Below are 13,793 nucleotides of genomic sequence, written 5' to 3' on the forward strand. Positions count from 1 at the left end.
ATTGGTCGCGTTCCGATGTCGGGGAGCCGGGAAACGGGAACCGCGGGGTGCCAGGAGGCGGCCGCCGGGCCTCCGGGGCCCCCGAGCCGGGCAGACCGCCGGCAGGAGACGGCGGCGGGCGGCGCGGGGTGTCGCCCCCCCGGCCTGGTGAACTGGAGGCAGAGACCGTGCAGGACCTCCGCGCTGTTTGCTGCAGCCAACGCGGTGCTCTGGTAGGCGGCATGACGCATCGCGCTTTAAGATGACTCCATCGGCTTCAGCTTCACTCACAGGAGATGTTTGCTCTTGGGTTTGCTTTGGTTGTTCAACCTATATGTATCATCTTAGTAAACTAAATGTTACTTTTAAAAATTGTTAAATTAAAAGACCAACTAAACTCGACGCATTACGTTCAGGCTTTTTAGGGTTCAAATGATTTATAATATAATTATAATATACGAAACATATAACATGCTGTTTTTCTTACGTAGAAAAGAAAAAGCTTTTAATTAGTCAATAATCCTAATAGTTGCTGATTGAAATTCTGTTAATCGTTAAAGCAACAATATAATAATAAAACAATATATTTTTCTTTATTACGAGTATTGTTGCATTGAAAAAAGTTTAAATGAAGTGTCAGACGCTTGTTTTGCTTCCCTTCAGGTTCGGGGCCTTCAGCTCCTTCCGGGCCTGCAGCCTCCTGGCCGCCATCCTGGCCCTGCTGGTCGTCACGGTAACCGCCAGGGACATCGCCCGGTCCAGATCCACAGGTATCCCTAAAAATCAAATTATTTAGTTGTGTATTTACTTTGTATTTACATTTCGTTACGAATACTCCATAAAAATGTAACCAGTAGCAACAACGTGGCTTTGAGAGTTCCTGGTTATTTGAGGCTGAAGTCCTATGAAGTTCAACATGTCCACAGGCTTCAGAAGGGCTGATTTCAGTGAAGGAACATAGTACTGGTACAGCTCCTACTAGGCGGTAACGATAGTCTGATCCGCCCCGTTTGTAATAAATATGTTATGAGCAGCTCTTTAAGCGTTCAAGAACGTGTAATATTTATGACAACATGTCCTGTCATTGATCATCTGTTCATACTGCAGCCTCATTTATCTCATCAGGCATTTACTCTCTTTATTATGACATGTTGTGCTGAAGTGACCTTCCTGAATAATAGATGTCTTCTCTCCTACAGGAGCTCACTTGTGGTGCAGCATGACAGCAAGGTAGGACTCCCAAGTGCAAGTGATGGGTGTGTGTGTGTGTGTGTGTGTGTGTGTTTGTGTGTGTGTTTGTGTGTGTGTGTGTTGGTCTTAGGTCCAAAAACCCATCTGAGAGGGATCATCTCATTGGTTTAGAACCGTTGGTGGGCGGGGTCCAAGCGCTGGGTTATTTTATGGTCTAGTTTGCAAACTAGGACCTTAAAAAACATTTAAAGTAAAATGAATAGTTATAGAAAAAATGAATAGAAAATACTCCTATTACTTATTTTATTTGCAAAGTATAAGGTATAAATTATGAATTGTATCTACATTAACACGAAGGAACACAAACTTTGTCTTCTCTCAATTCTTAATCTCTGGATGATGTTTAAAGATTTTCATAAACTTGAATCACACACCAGAGATGAGCTCTGGCGGGTCGAATAATCATACCGAAATCTGCGGAAAGTTGAGAACCTGCTGCCCGCTGAAGCTGATTGGTCACATGTGACCATGTAATCTAATCCTTTACGGAGCTCCAAGTCACCAAAAATCCTTCGATCACTTTGGAAGCAAGAGAAGCAACGATGGAGCGATTGGGAAAAGTATTAAAGTGTGTCAGAGTCCTCTTCCTCTGGTCCAATCAGAGTCCACCTCCTCTGGTCCAATCAGAGTCCTCTTCCTATGGTCTAATCAGAGTCCACCTCATCTGGTCCAATCAGAGTCCTCTTCCTCTGGTCCAATTAGAGTCCACCTCCTCTGGTCCAATCAGAGTCCTCTTCCTCTGGTCTAATCAGAGTCCTCTTCCTCTGGTCCAATCACAGTCCACCTCCTCTGGTCCAATCAGAGTCCTCTTCCTCTGGTCCAATCAGAGTCCACCTCCTCTGGTCCAATCAGAGTCCTCTTCTTCTGGTCTAATCAGAGTCCTCGTTCTCTGGTCCAATCAGAGTCCTCTTCCTGTGGTCCAATCAGAGTCCTCTTCCTCTGGTCCAATCAGAGTCCACCTCCTCTGGTCCAATCAGAGTCCTCTTCCTCTGGTCCAATCAGAGTCCACCTCCTCTGGTCCAATCAGAGTCCTCTTCCTCTGGTCCAATCATAGCCCTCTTCCTCTGGTCCAATCAGAGTCCACCTCCTCTGGTCCAATCAGAGTCCTCTTCCTTTGGTCCAATCAGAGTCCACCTCCTCTGGTCCAATCAGAGTCCTCTTCCTCTGGTCTAATCAGAGTCCTTTTCCTCTGGTCCAATCAGAGTCCACCTCCTCTTGGTCCAATCAGAGTCCATCTCCTCTGGTCTAATCAGAGTCCACCTCCTCTGGTCCAATCAGAGTCCACCTCCTCTGGTCCAATCAGAGTCCATCTCCTCTGGTCCAATCAGAGTCCACCTCTTCTTGGTCCAATTAGAGTCCACCTCCTCTTGGTCCAATCAGAGTCCACCTCCTCTTGGTCCAATCAGAGTCCATCTCCTCTGGTCTAATCAGAGTCCTCCTCCTCTGGTCCAATCAGAATCCAGCTCTCTGCTCTGATGCCTCCCATCAACAGCAGCGTGATCCTGGACCACGATGGCTTTAGGTCTCTGTGAAGACACAGACCTTCTGCTGCTGTCATCCATCTTATTGTTCTGTGACCTGGAGAATCTGAAAGCCAGGAGCATGCTGGGTAGCAGAGGAGCCTCAGGTCCAAGCTGGGTTAGCTTAGCTTCCCTCTCCTCCGTGGGTCAGCTTGGTGTTGTTTGGTCCTTCAGGTCTGTCTTTGTGGTCGGGGATCTTCTCAAAGTCTGCAGCTCTTAATCCTTTCAGATGCTCATGTTTTCTGTCTCATGACATTAGTGATAAACACAAAAACCCCCACTAATGAACACAAAATGTTCCCATGTCGGAATCTCCTGAAATCGGCTCAACGCTCAGTGTTTCTCTTTGAAGGTCGATTTCCCACCGACAGACTGAGGACTGAAGACCTGCTGTACTCACACAGGCTGAATCACACTTCCTGTCTCTCCCTCGCCGCCTCTCTCTCGCTGACATTTGACCAGCGGGGTGATTGGTGTTGTGTTGTTGTCACCTGCTGTTGTCTGTCAGAGGTGTCTTTAAAGTAGTTGTAAAGGCTCGAGTGAAGGATTGTGGGAGATAAGCCGCTGACCCAAAATGCGAGCGGTCATCTGGATGCCAGCAGTGTCCCTCCCTGCCGGGTGTGGGACAGAGATATCAGATGATATAAAACCTGAGAGGTGCACTCACAAGAGTCTAGTTTTCCGACAGGTGCGTCTCTCTCAAAGTCGTTGAAGAAGAGTCTTCATGCGGCTGGGTGTCGGTACTCAGTACGGAACTGATAGCTCACTCCTACGTTCCAAAGAAACGTAGGAGGTGTGGAGAGGTTCTCAGCAGGAAGGTCCGTTGGCTGTTGTTCAATGTTGTGTCATGTCCAAAAACAATAACAATGTCTCAAATAACATAATCCAGCAGTTGTGTTGCCTAAACCTAATGAGGTCATTTTATACAGATTGTTATTTGTTATATGTCTCTTCTTACATTTCACAAAAATGTGATTCTGACTCAAAGAGATGAAGTTAGTATCACCTGCATAAAGAGCACGACATCATCTCTGAGTATGAAGCACTGCGACATGTGGACAAACGTCTCGTGACTTGAATAAATGGATTTTGTTTTGTGGCTTTGAGGCTGAGCTTGGGTTTGTCCCCACAACAAACACACAATGTCTTAGCAGTTGTGAAACCTGAGCAGTGTGTGTGTGTGTGTGACTCAGCTGTTTTTTCTGGCTTGAACTGATTCAGCGGGGGAAGGGGGGGGGGGGCACGGAACAACACAACCAACCGGCCGTGTGAGTAAACAGTCGGTGTCGAAACATGAATCAAACTTCCAAGAAAGAAGAAGTGTAGTAACGACCGTGACGCTGTCAAATATCGCCTGCTCCTGTATTTATGGAGATTTAATTGTGAGGGAAATTATAACTAGTGTACAATTTATATTGACGAACACATTTTATTGTACAAAAGTGCAGAGTTTTCAACAAGAGGGTATGGCAATGACACTACTTTAAGAATGTGGTATTTAAATCAATAACAGGGTTGTAATATGATAAATTCTCTCATCTTTGGGATAGATAGTGATTTCTTTACATATGCCGAATTGTTGTTGACAGTGTTTATTGAATGGATTAAAGTAATATTTGCAGATTGGTGGATTGAGGTTGTTGGTGGTGGGGTTGGTGCCTTTGGCGGTTTAGTTGAGGGTGGTAATGGTGGTGTTGGTTCCGTTGGCAGTGTAGTTGTGGCTGGTGGTGGTGGTCTTGTGGTTTTGAGGTTTCTGATAGTGTGGTTGAGGTTGTTGGTGGTGGGGTTGGTGGTGTAGTTGAGGTTGGTGGTGGTGGGGTTGGTGCCGTTGGCAGTGTAGTCGAGGTTGGTGGTGGTGGTCTTGTGGTTTTGAGGTTTCTGATAGTGTGGTTGAGGTTGTTGTTGGTGGTGTTGGTGTGGTTGGTGGTGTAGTTGAGGTTGGTAGTGGTGGGGTTGGTGCCGTTCGCAGTGTAGTTGAGGTTGGTGGTGGTGGTCTTGTGGTTTTGAGGTTTCTGATAGTGTGGTTGAGGTTGTTGGTGGTGGGGTTGGTGTGGTTGGTGGTGTAGTTGAGGTTGGTGGTGGTGGGGTTGGTGCCGTTGGCAGTGTAGTCGAGGTTGGTGGTGGTGGTCTTGTGGTTTTGAGGTTTCTGATAGTGTGGTTGAGGTTGTTGTTGTTGGTGTGGTTGGTGGTGGTGGGGTTGGTGCCGTTGGCAGTGTAGTTGAGGTTGGTGGTGGTGGTCTTGAGGTTTCTGATAGTGTAGTTGAGGTTGGTGGTGGTGGTCTTGTGGTTTTGAGGTTTCTGATAGTGTGGTGGGGTTGGTAGTGGGGTTCAGGATGTTGTTGAAGGGGTTGCTGGCTTTGGCGTTGAGGTTGTTGGTGGTGATGATAACAAGGTTGATCTTGTTGCTTGGGTGTTGATGGGGTTGAAGTAGGTATTGGGGTTGGTGGTGGTGTATGAGGGTGTTGTTGTCTCTACCCCCCCCCACACACACACACCCCGACCTCCTGATTGCTGCCAGTTGGAATGTTGTGTGACCAGGTTATTTTTAGACGAGGCCACTTGAAATACTCCAACCATGGCTTCATTGAGTATAAACACAAGCGGCGTCCTCACCGTGTGGCACGTAGACAACCTGAGTTTGGCTCAACCTGAGTTTGTGGCGGCATTTTTTTCTCACCGCGAAGACAAGTTCTAATTGTTACTATCATCTTGACTATCCGGGGCTTGGCCTCCTTTCAAGGCGTCTTCAGATCTTCTGAAATTACCCAAAGCTCTTGAGATGTCTCCTGAAGATCATGGGACAGGAATGAGGTATGACTGGATTTGTGTGTGATCTAATGAATAATTTAGACATCAACTTAAAGTTTCTGTTCACCCAAATGTCAAAGGTTTTTTTTTTTTTTTACCTTCTATTGGTTTTAGTTGTTGGATTAAAAGGTTTTACAGATTTCTTCTGTGCAAAAACAACAGCGATAAATGGAAATTGATGAATGGTTCTTTAAAAATATATTTTTGGTCTTTCCAGGAATAATTTACTCAGTTTCCCTCACTACCATTAACTGAAGACTGAGATTGAAAGGTGATAACTGAGAAATTCTTTATTTGAATAACTATCAAATAGGGGATGCAATCTTGTATTTCTTGGAGTTGTGCAATGAGTTTAAAGTTGAACATACCTCAAGTCATGAAATTGGCTCAAATTGTTATGCACGTTTGACTCATAACGTCCACACAAACAGATCAACAACGTGAGCCACATGGAATGGATCTACACGGAGAGCCGCCCGCACACAGTGTTGCGTCATCGCTCCCCATCTCTCCCACCACAACCCCTGGTGGCTTACTGGCCTTTTGCGATAGCATTTTACTGTAAACTTGATCCGCTGGGACTGCTTTCTCACTCCATTAATGTCAGCTCGCTGTATATCTGTCCGTACGCACAGCATAAACAGGTATCAGTCGCTCGAGAGGAGGGGTTTCCGCGGCATGCACCCACGTACACATATTGACGCCCCTTCTTCCCAATCACAAGCGGCGAGCTCGGAAGCTTTTGCCGCCATTCCTCACATTGTTTGTCCGGCTCTATTTATAAAGCGCCGTCGCCGGGCTTGTTAGAGGCTCAGACCTGCTGCTCCAGGGTCGTTTCAGAGATTACTGGTCTGGTATAAAGGGACATCTGCCCAACAGCTACTCATGTGCCCCCGTCCCCGTCTGGGAGTCCTACTGGGAGACCTGAGAAGAAAGTTTGACATTTTTAACGCTGTAGTGTCGACTGAGGTCTTGAGATTGGTGGACGCACAGGGGGGAGTTGGGGGGGGGGGGGCAGTGATCCGAAATGATCCGCAGCTTTGAAACGTGATGAATCCATTTCTCAGTATCAAAAGTATCAAAAGATGGTAATATATAATATATAGATCAATCCTTCATAGAGCACATATATATATATAGTTGATCCGTGATGTCTTGCATCTTTTCGGTACTTTATAGTAGACCTGCAGTTCTTTCCAGTGAGACGTCTGCTATAATTACTTCACGGTATCACTGTCACATATCCGACCCGTCATGTTTCTCCGAAAATCAACTTCCTGTGAGGGACATGTGCCTGGAAGTCAAGTAGCAGAGCAGCGGGTTGGCCTTTCGTCATAAGGGTTATGTAACAGAGCTGGGGGGTACGGTGGGTGTAAGGGGGGGTTGTTGGTGAGATTGTGTAGCTTCTGCTGGGCAAACGCACCTTTGGGAGGGGATCGAGGTTTTGGATGTAAAGTGTTTGTTGGTGTTTCTTTATAGGGACAATGAATAACATACTTTGGCCCGTCCAACACCTCGGTCCAAATATCTCTATTGGACCAAATTCCATTAATGATGGTGAATACATTCATGACCCCTAGAGTGCCTAGATCCCCAAGTTAAATCCAGTAAAATATTTCACCAGCTTTAAGATCGGATGAACACACATTTAGGGTTGGGTAAAGTCAACGAGGGTCTAAAGGCTGGTTAGCTTGATGACTTTTAGTCGTCTTATACTTCCACTGCCTTTAAGGCGCCAAAATTCACGAAACTTAATGCCGTGGAACAGAACGTTTGAATCTCTAAAGCTTTTGTTAACCAGACCTTTTAAGACCTGTTAACCAGACCTTTTCTCAGACAAAGGACGTGAAGCGTAAAAAGGTGACTCTCTTGATGTTTTTAGGACTCGTTCTTCACTTCTGTTTGGATGACGGGATTAACAGACTTCTACACAATTACATTGACAATGAATATGTGGTTTTAGTGACTGAGGTTTACAGTATATCCATGTAATTTTACAACATGTCCTCACATCTCCTGACATAGTGGACTCCAGGGAAAGAACCTTTTCTAATGAAACAAAGACCGTCCTTACGACAACAATCACACGTTTCCCAACCAGCAGCAGAAGCTCACAGCTGTGTTAACTGGTGGGAACTCGCCTGGCATTTTGGGAACTTGATCTCCATGGTGATTTCACAACAGCTGTTCCCACAACAGCTGCTTCCAACGGACACTTAGTTCCCATCCTCTGTTGGACTTAGATTTAGTACATTTTGAATTAATCTGGTGAAAGGGCGTTGACACCTGATCATCTGATCCGAACCCCAGTGGGATTATTTCTTCAGCCACTGGCTTCTAAAACATGAAGCGACATGTTGTTCTTGAATGCTAACAACATTTGTTTAGTGTTGGTTTGCTAAGAGAGGAAGCAGCGGTCGCATCTATTTATCCCACATGACTTGCACGTGTTTTATTTTTATAGCTGTTTTATGCGACGTGAGCACGAGGGCTGACCGCAGAGCTTAAACAGGAGAAGCTTTTTTTGGGAAGACTGGAGGCGGAGGGGAAAGTTTCATACCTCACCAGGTGGCCAAGCAGAACCGCCGCATGGAAAACACGTTCATGTTCCAATTCCCATCTGCCACCTGTCTATTAAGTCACATCGCAGGCTTCATAGGAGGCTTCTTAATTTAGACCATGACACTGCATTGGATAGGCTTTTTTACTTTGACTAAATTTGAACAATGACCCTCAACCAGTATCACTTTAAGCCCTCCAAATAAACCTCTTCAATCCCAAATGTCACAGACACTACACAACATTTTCAAACTGACCGGCTACATAAACCAAGTTGCTTTATTTATCAAGACATAATAAGGGAAAAACAGAACAAAGTTATAGCCTTGACACTTGATCCTAGTAGATCAGACACTCATCACACATGCTTCTTAGAGACGACAATCACTGTGATTCTCCTTCTCTACTTCAGCTGGGAGATCATCGACTCGGGTCGGGTCAGCCCCTCTGGGACTGGACCTCAACTTGGCGACTCCCTCAAGCTCTTCCTCCAGGAGACGTCGGCTTTCAAGCAGCAAAACCCTGGCAAGGTGAGGCCGATGACCTGCGAGTGAACTCTCTTTACTGAGTTATCGCTCCAAGGGAGAAGCATGTGGCTGTCAGGCTACCAGCAGATTAATGGGGCTGGGACTTAATGGGGATCAGGAGATTTGAGTGAACACCCAACGTAACGTCGTAAAGAATGAACACTGGGAACATGTTCAGGAATTTTGGAATTGCTTACCTTGAGAGGATCAATACAACTCTGGCTGTGTGCTTTCTAAGTATGAAGGCAAAGGGCAGTTAGCTTAGCTTAGCATTGAGACAGGAAGCTGCATGAAGGCAAAGGGCAGTTAGCTTAGCATAGCATTGAGACAGGAAGCTGCATGCAGACATAAATGTGACTTCATCAATCTGTCGTTTCACTTCTTAGGAGCGAGCTGAGACGCTATCTGATACTTACTGTGATACTGAGATGCTACTACCACTAATGTCTTCTGTCTCTTCTAGTTTTGCCTGCTGGTTTGCAGTTTATGCACCTTCTTCGCCGTCTTAGGGCGCTACATTCCAGGGATCGTTATCTCGTATGTTCTCGGTGAGTTTTGCTCACGTTGTTTCTATCGTGCTGTAGACTTCCATGTTGGTTACATGTAGTGGATCATACAAATGTCATCTTTGTTCTTCAAGGGTTTCGCTGATTGATATTCAGCGATCAGATGGAATAGAAAGCATCATGTCTGCTTTCTGTGCTCACCTTAATGGACCTGTGACAGTTCCATGTTGTCTAAAAGGGTTTCTATGGAAGCCAACGCTGATGTTCCTCGTGTGTTCCCTCCGTGCAGTGCTGAGCGTTTTCCTGTGGCCTCTGATCTCTTCTCACGAGGTCGGTTTGTGGCTGGAGCCAGTTCTGCAGAAGCTGGACTTTGGCATCGGGGAGTTCCTTCATAGGATCAAGGAGAACCATGGTACGTATGAAGCCTGTCAACATGTAATCTGTTCAACAAGTTCTGGCCTACATCTCTTTCAAAGTGGCAACGAAACAGCAGATGGAAGCCCTTTAATGAACGGGGTGAAGATGGGAAGCATTCCAGATATTTAATCATAGAAATGTTCATTATGTCTGTATTCATGACCTAAACCTTTACATTTTGTGTTGGAGTAGAAAAATAAATCAGTGACGTTCATGTTTTCCTTCCTTTCAGAGAACAGAATCCGTCGGTCTGAGACGGAGAACGAGGGCGTGGAGTCGGACCTCTCCTCCATGTTTCCTAAGGTCGGTGGCTCGTCTCTTCTCAATCTAATGACGCACGTGTTGACTGGAAAGCGTCGTTAGAGCAGAATTGAAATCCAGTGCACATGATCCACATCAACATCGAGGCTCTTCAAGGCACACGGCGGGCTACGGATTAGCGTCCACTAAGCAGCGACATCGAATCCTTGATGATGTGGTTAATAAAGTGCATGTAACGCCGAGGGAGGAGTCAGCGAGCCGGCAGGACTGTGGCTTGAGAACAGACACGTGGACACAAACATAAGGACTCGTTTTTAGACCTGTCCAAAGTCCACTTACTTTAAAAGATTTGTAGTCCACTCTGATCTCCATCAGCTGATCCATGTTGATCACCAATAAGCAAACTAATTCCATAAACTTGGCAGCAGGTGGAGCTGGTGTTGAGTCCTAATCGCAGCTCCCACAGACCTGAAAGGCTCGACTCATCCGTCCACAATGTACAGAAGAATTGTCCAGAAGACGGCTGTGCTTCTGCTTCAGAGGATTTAAAGCTCACAGCAAAGTGTTTCTGTTCCATTGTAATCACGCCGCCTGTTACGTGTCTCCGTGTGTCTCCTGCAGCTGGACTCCACAGTGTGTAAGGAGATGTCCGTGTCGGACACGGAGGCGTCCGACGTGACGTGGACGGACAACGGCACCTTTAACCTGTCAGAGGGACACACGCCACAGACGGAGAACTCAGAGGGTACGTTGAGTCCTCCTTTTTGACCCAGAAGAACCTTTTCGTAGATCGAGATGAAGGAATGATGGCGGTTTGAAAGTGGGGACGCTGTAGCTCACAGCGGGCCAATGACCTGCTGCTCGCTCACCGCCCACGTTACAGTTGTTTATTTGAAGGGTCCTGATTGACCTCTGAGCCCCTGAAGGTGTGTTTCTCCTCGTCTCCTTGCTGCCTCTCATCTAATCCTGATGTCATCTCTCTCCTCCCCTCAGACCTCGACAGAGAAGAGGCGTTCACCGGAGGCCTCCCGGAGTTCCCCTCGCTCGACAACGGCGCCACGACCAACGGCGACGAGGACGACGAGGACGACTTCAGCCTCGGCCTCTCCTCGCCTCCCCCGCGGGCGGCGAGCAAATCCAAGCACGCGCCCCCTCCCCACGGGGGGCTGCCCAATGCCGCCGCCCTCCAGCTGGTCAACCAGATGGCGGGCGACTTCATCGCCGCCGCCGTCACGGCCGCCATGCAGGAGCGGATCGAAGCGGCGGTGGGCTTGGCGGAGGCGCCGCCCCGACTCCCGGACGCCGCCCGGCTGCTGGAGGCGGCGGAGGAGTCGGACAGCGAGGTGGAGGACTTTGAGCTGCTGGACCAGTCGGAGCTGGAGCAGCTGGGGGGGGCGCTGGGCCTGGGGGAGGCGAAGGCCGAGGGGGGGGCTCGGGCCGGGAGCGGCGAGCCGGCCTCCACGGGATTCTTCTCCAAACTCCTGAGGCGCCACTGAAGAGCGGCGTGTGCGGGGGAAGCATGAGGAGAAAACAGATAAAATGATTATTTCCTGTAGAAACAACGTCAACCATTGAAACCAGTTTGTCAGTTTAATCCGATCATCTCAGTCCAGACCACACAAAATCAGACAGATCAGGAAATATGAGAAAGGAGAAAGTTGCAATCTGTATTTTTATGAATTCATTCATTAGATTCTGCGTCGTGCTGAACTGACGACAGTAACGAGTGACTACATTACCCAGAATGCAACAGGGGGTTGTAGACCATCGCTGGCATTCAGAAAACTCTTTAGTGCTTAAATGTTTTTTTTTTATTCCTTTTTTAAATTTTATATGCATGAATTTCATGAAAAATGTAGGTAGTAGAGGAAGTTTAGCTAATTTCATAAACTGAGGCTAAACATAATTGAAAGACCCGGGTCAAGTGATGATGACCTCGCAGGATGACCCCAAACATGAACTGCACTGAAAAGTTAATGGCTTATTTCCATTTGCACGTTAATTATTATTTAACTTGTTAAACATTGATGAGCATCAATCATGAAATCACTGAATAAAGGAGAGGGATTGAAGCGTAACGTCTCTTTACATTAAAATACGATGTGTCATGATAAGGACACACAGCGATGTACAACATATCCTCCATATTGATCCTGCTTTGCCTTGTATTGGCAACTCTAACAATGACATATTAGCTGATCCGAGGCCTTCGTAGTGGCTGCAGTTCATCTCCAGCTCTCATGTGATAACGGTGTGAATATTCCTGAGTTCATGCAAGTTCAGACTTCAATGAATAAAACATGTTTTGATATTTAGCTTACCGTTAAATTATTTTTTTAATTGATCATCCAGTTGTATTGTGGTGAAAAGTCCTTTAAACTTAGTTTCAAAACGCTCTATCAGAACCAAAATGCATTAACAAAATGTACTTTTATGTAATTAAACAATAAAAAGCTGTAATTCTCATCTGTAGGTTCATTTGTTTGAAATCTCTGTCTTTCTTGAAGTAATTGTACTTTCTTAAATTCTTGTTGTTGAACCGTCAGGGTTCAGACCCATTGAAAGTCGCTTTTAGCTAAAGAAAACGTAATGTTTAAAAGAAGAAGCTGAACCACACCTAGGGCTGGGCGATATATCGGTATAAACGAATATATCAATATATTTTTTAATGGGATATGGAATTGGACAATTTCGCATACATCGATATATTTCGGAGGCTTTGCGCTCTGAAAGCAAGCTGCGGACCCGGAGCGCTCTGCACTGCTTCTCGCCCTCGCCCCGCCCATCCTCGTTCACGCGCAAAGGGGGGAGGGGCAAGGACACAAACGTCATGGGACGTGGGAGGAAGCAACAACGTCTGCGCAGCGTGCGGAGGAGCAATTGGTTCGTTAAAAAAAAGCAGTGGCTCAGTAATTTTAAGATTGTTCGGATTTAAAGTATCCGATGAGCAACAAAACAACGTTATATGTGGGGAGTGCCATAAACAGGTTACAGTAGGGCTGCGAACCGTCCCGTATTACCCAGGACATCCCAAATTATGGGCAACTTTGATTTGTCCCGGCTGGGACAGCTCCAGTCCCGATTACCAACCACAGCCTGCTAAGTCAATGACGCGCAAAAAACTCCCGGTTGTTGTGAAGTTGTGACGTATCTGTTAAAATGAGCAGTGAGGCTGGCGCTGCTCATTGTGCGCTGCCCCCCCACTCCGTAGACCTCTAGCATCCCCCCCCCCAAAAAAAACAACGGCACAAACAGCTATACGAAGAGTGTGTGAAACTGCGCGCTGCAGAAGCCGCACGCCAGAAACAACCCGAACAAGCTCCAGCCCCGAAATAAAGCTCACTGCAAACCCCATTTTTTCGCAGTGTGCCTTATGAAAAGAAAAGTGACACGTGGTGGGTGTACTATAACGAAAGCGGTGTCCTACCACATTGCTTAAGATATGGTCCCTGTTGCAACTGTTGAACAAGTCGGATTCAAAATGCTCCTGAAAACGATTGACCCGAGATATGAGCTTCCCAGTCGCAACTACTTTGCAAGAGAAGTCCTGCCAAAAATGTATCCTGAAGTCAGGCAGAGCCTTGCTGACCGGCTCGCTCATGTGACCCATTTTGCATTGACCAGCGATATGTAGTCGAGCAGGACGTGTGAGCCCTACATGAGCGTGACAGTTCACTTCATTCAAGACTGGGAGATATTTTTGTATTTATATGTGCACCTTATGGAGCTTTGTTTTCAAAAAATAGTCCTGTAATACACTATTTATGTTTACATATTATTATTTGAACGGCTAAGCATTTGTTTATTGTTTAATTTCATTTTTATTTATTTGATTTTGCAACTCCTTACTGAAATAGCTGGTTTCAATTAAACAAATGATGACATGTCATATTTGGCTTTGACATTTGCGTTCAGGTTTTCTCCCCTTTAATGTGGAGAAAATATCGGGATATATACCGTATATC

The 13,793-nt window shown here is 46.3% G+C and overlaps 2 protein-coding genes across 2 annotated transcripts in view; one reads left to right on the top strand and one right to left on the bottom strand.

Moving 5' to 3' along the window:
* Positions 1-13,793, bottom strand: part of myo10 (myosin X) — a 209,716-nt gene that overhangs the window by 129,435 nt on the left and 66,488 nt on the right. The window lies entirely within an intron of this gene.
* On the top strand, positions 16-11,701 carry retreg1 (reticulophagy regulator 1). The gene is made up of 9 exons (XM_037457945.2): positions 16-212; positions 643-749; positions 1,179-1,209; positions 8,530-8,647; positions 9,108-9,192; positions 9,440-9,562; positions 9,800-9,870; positions 10,450-10,573; positions 10,822-11,701. Exons 1-9 carry the CDS (start codon positions 16-18, stop codon positions 11,322-11,324), a joined length of 1,359 nt encoding a protein of 452 aa, XP_037313842.2. The 3' UTR covers positions 11,325-11,701.

This window comes from Pungitius pungitius, chromosome 15 (genome assembly GCF_949316345.1).
Source record: "Pungitius pungitius chromosome 15, fPunPun2.1, whole genome shotgun sequence".
Taxonomy (NCBI): Eukaryota; Metazoa; Chordata; class Actinopteri; order Perciformes; family Gasterosteidae; genus Pungitius; species Pungitius pungitius.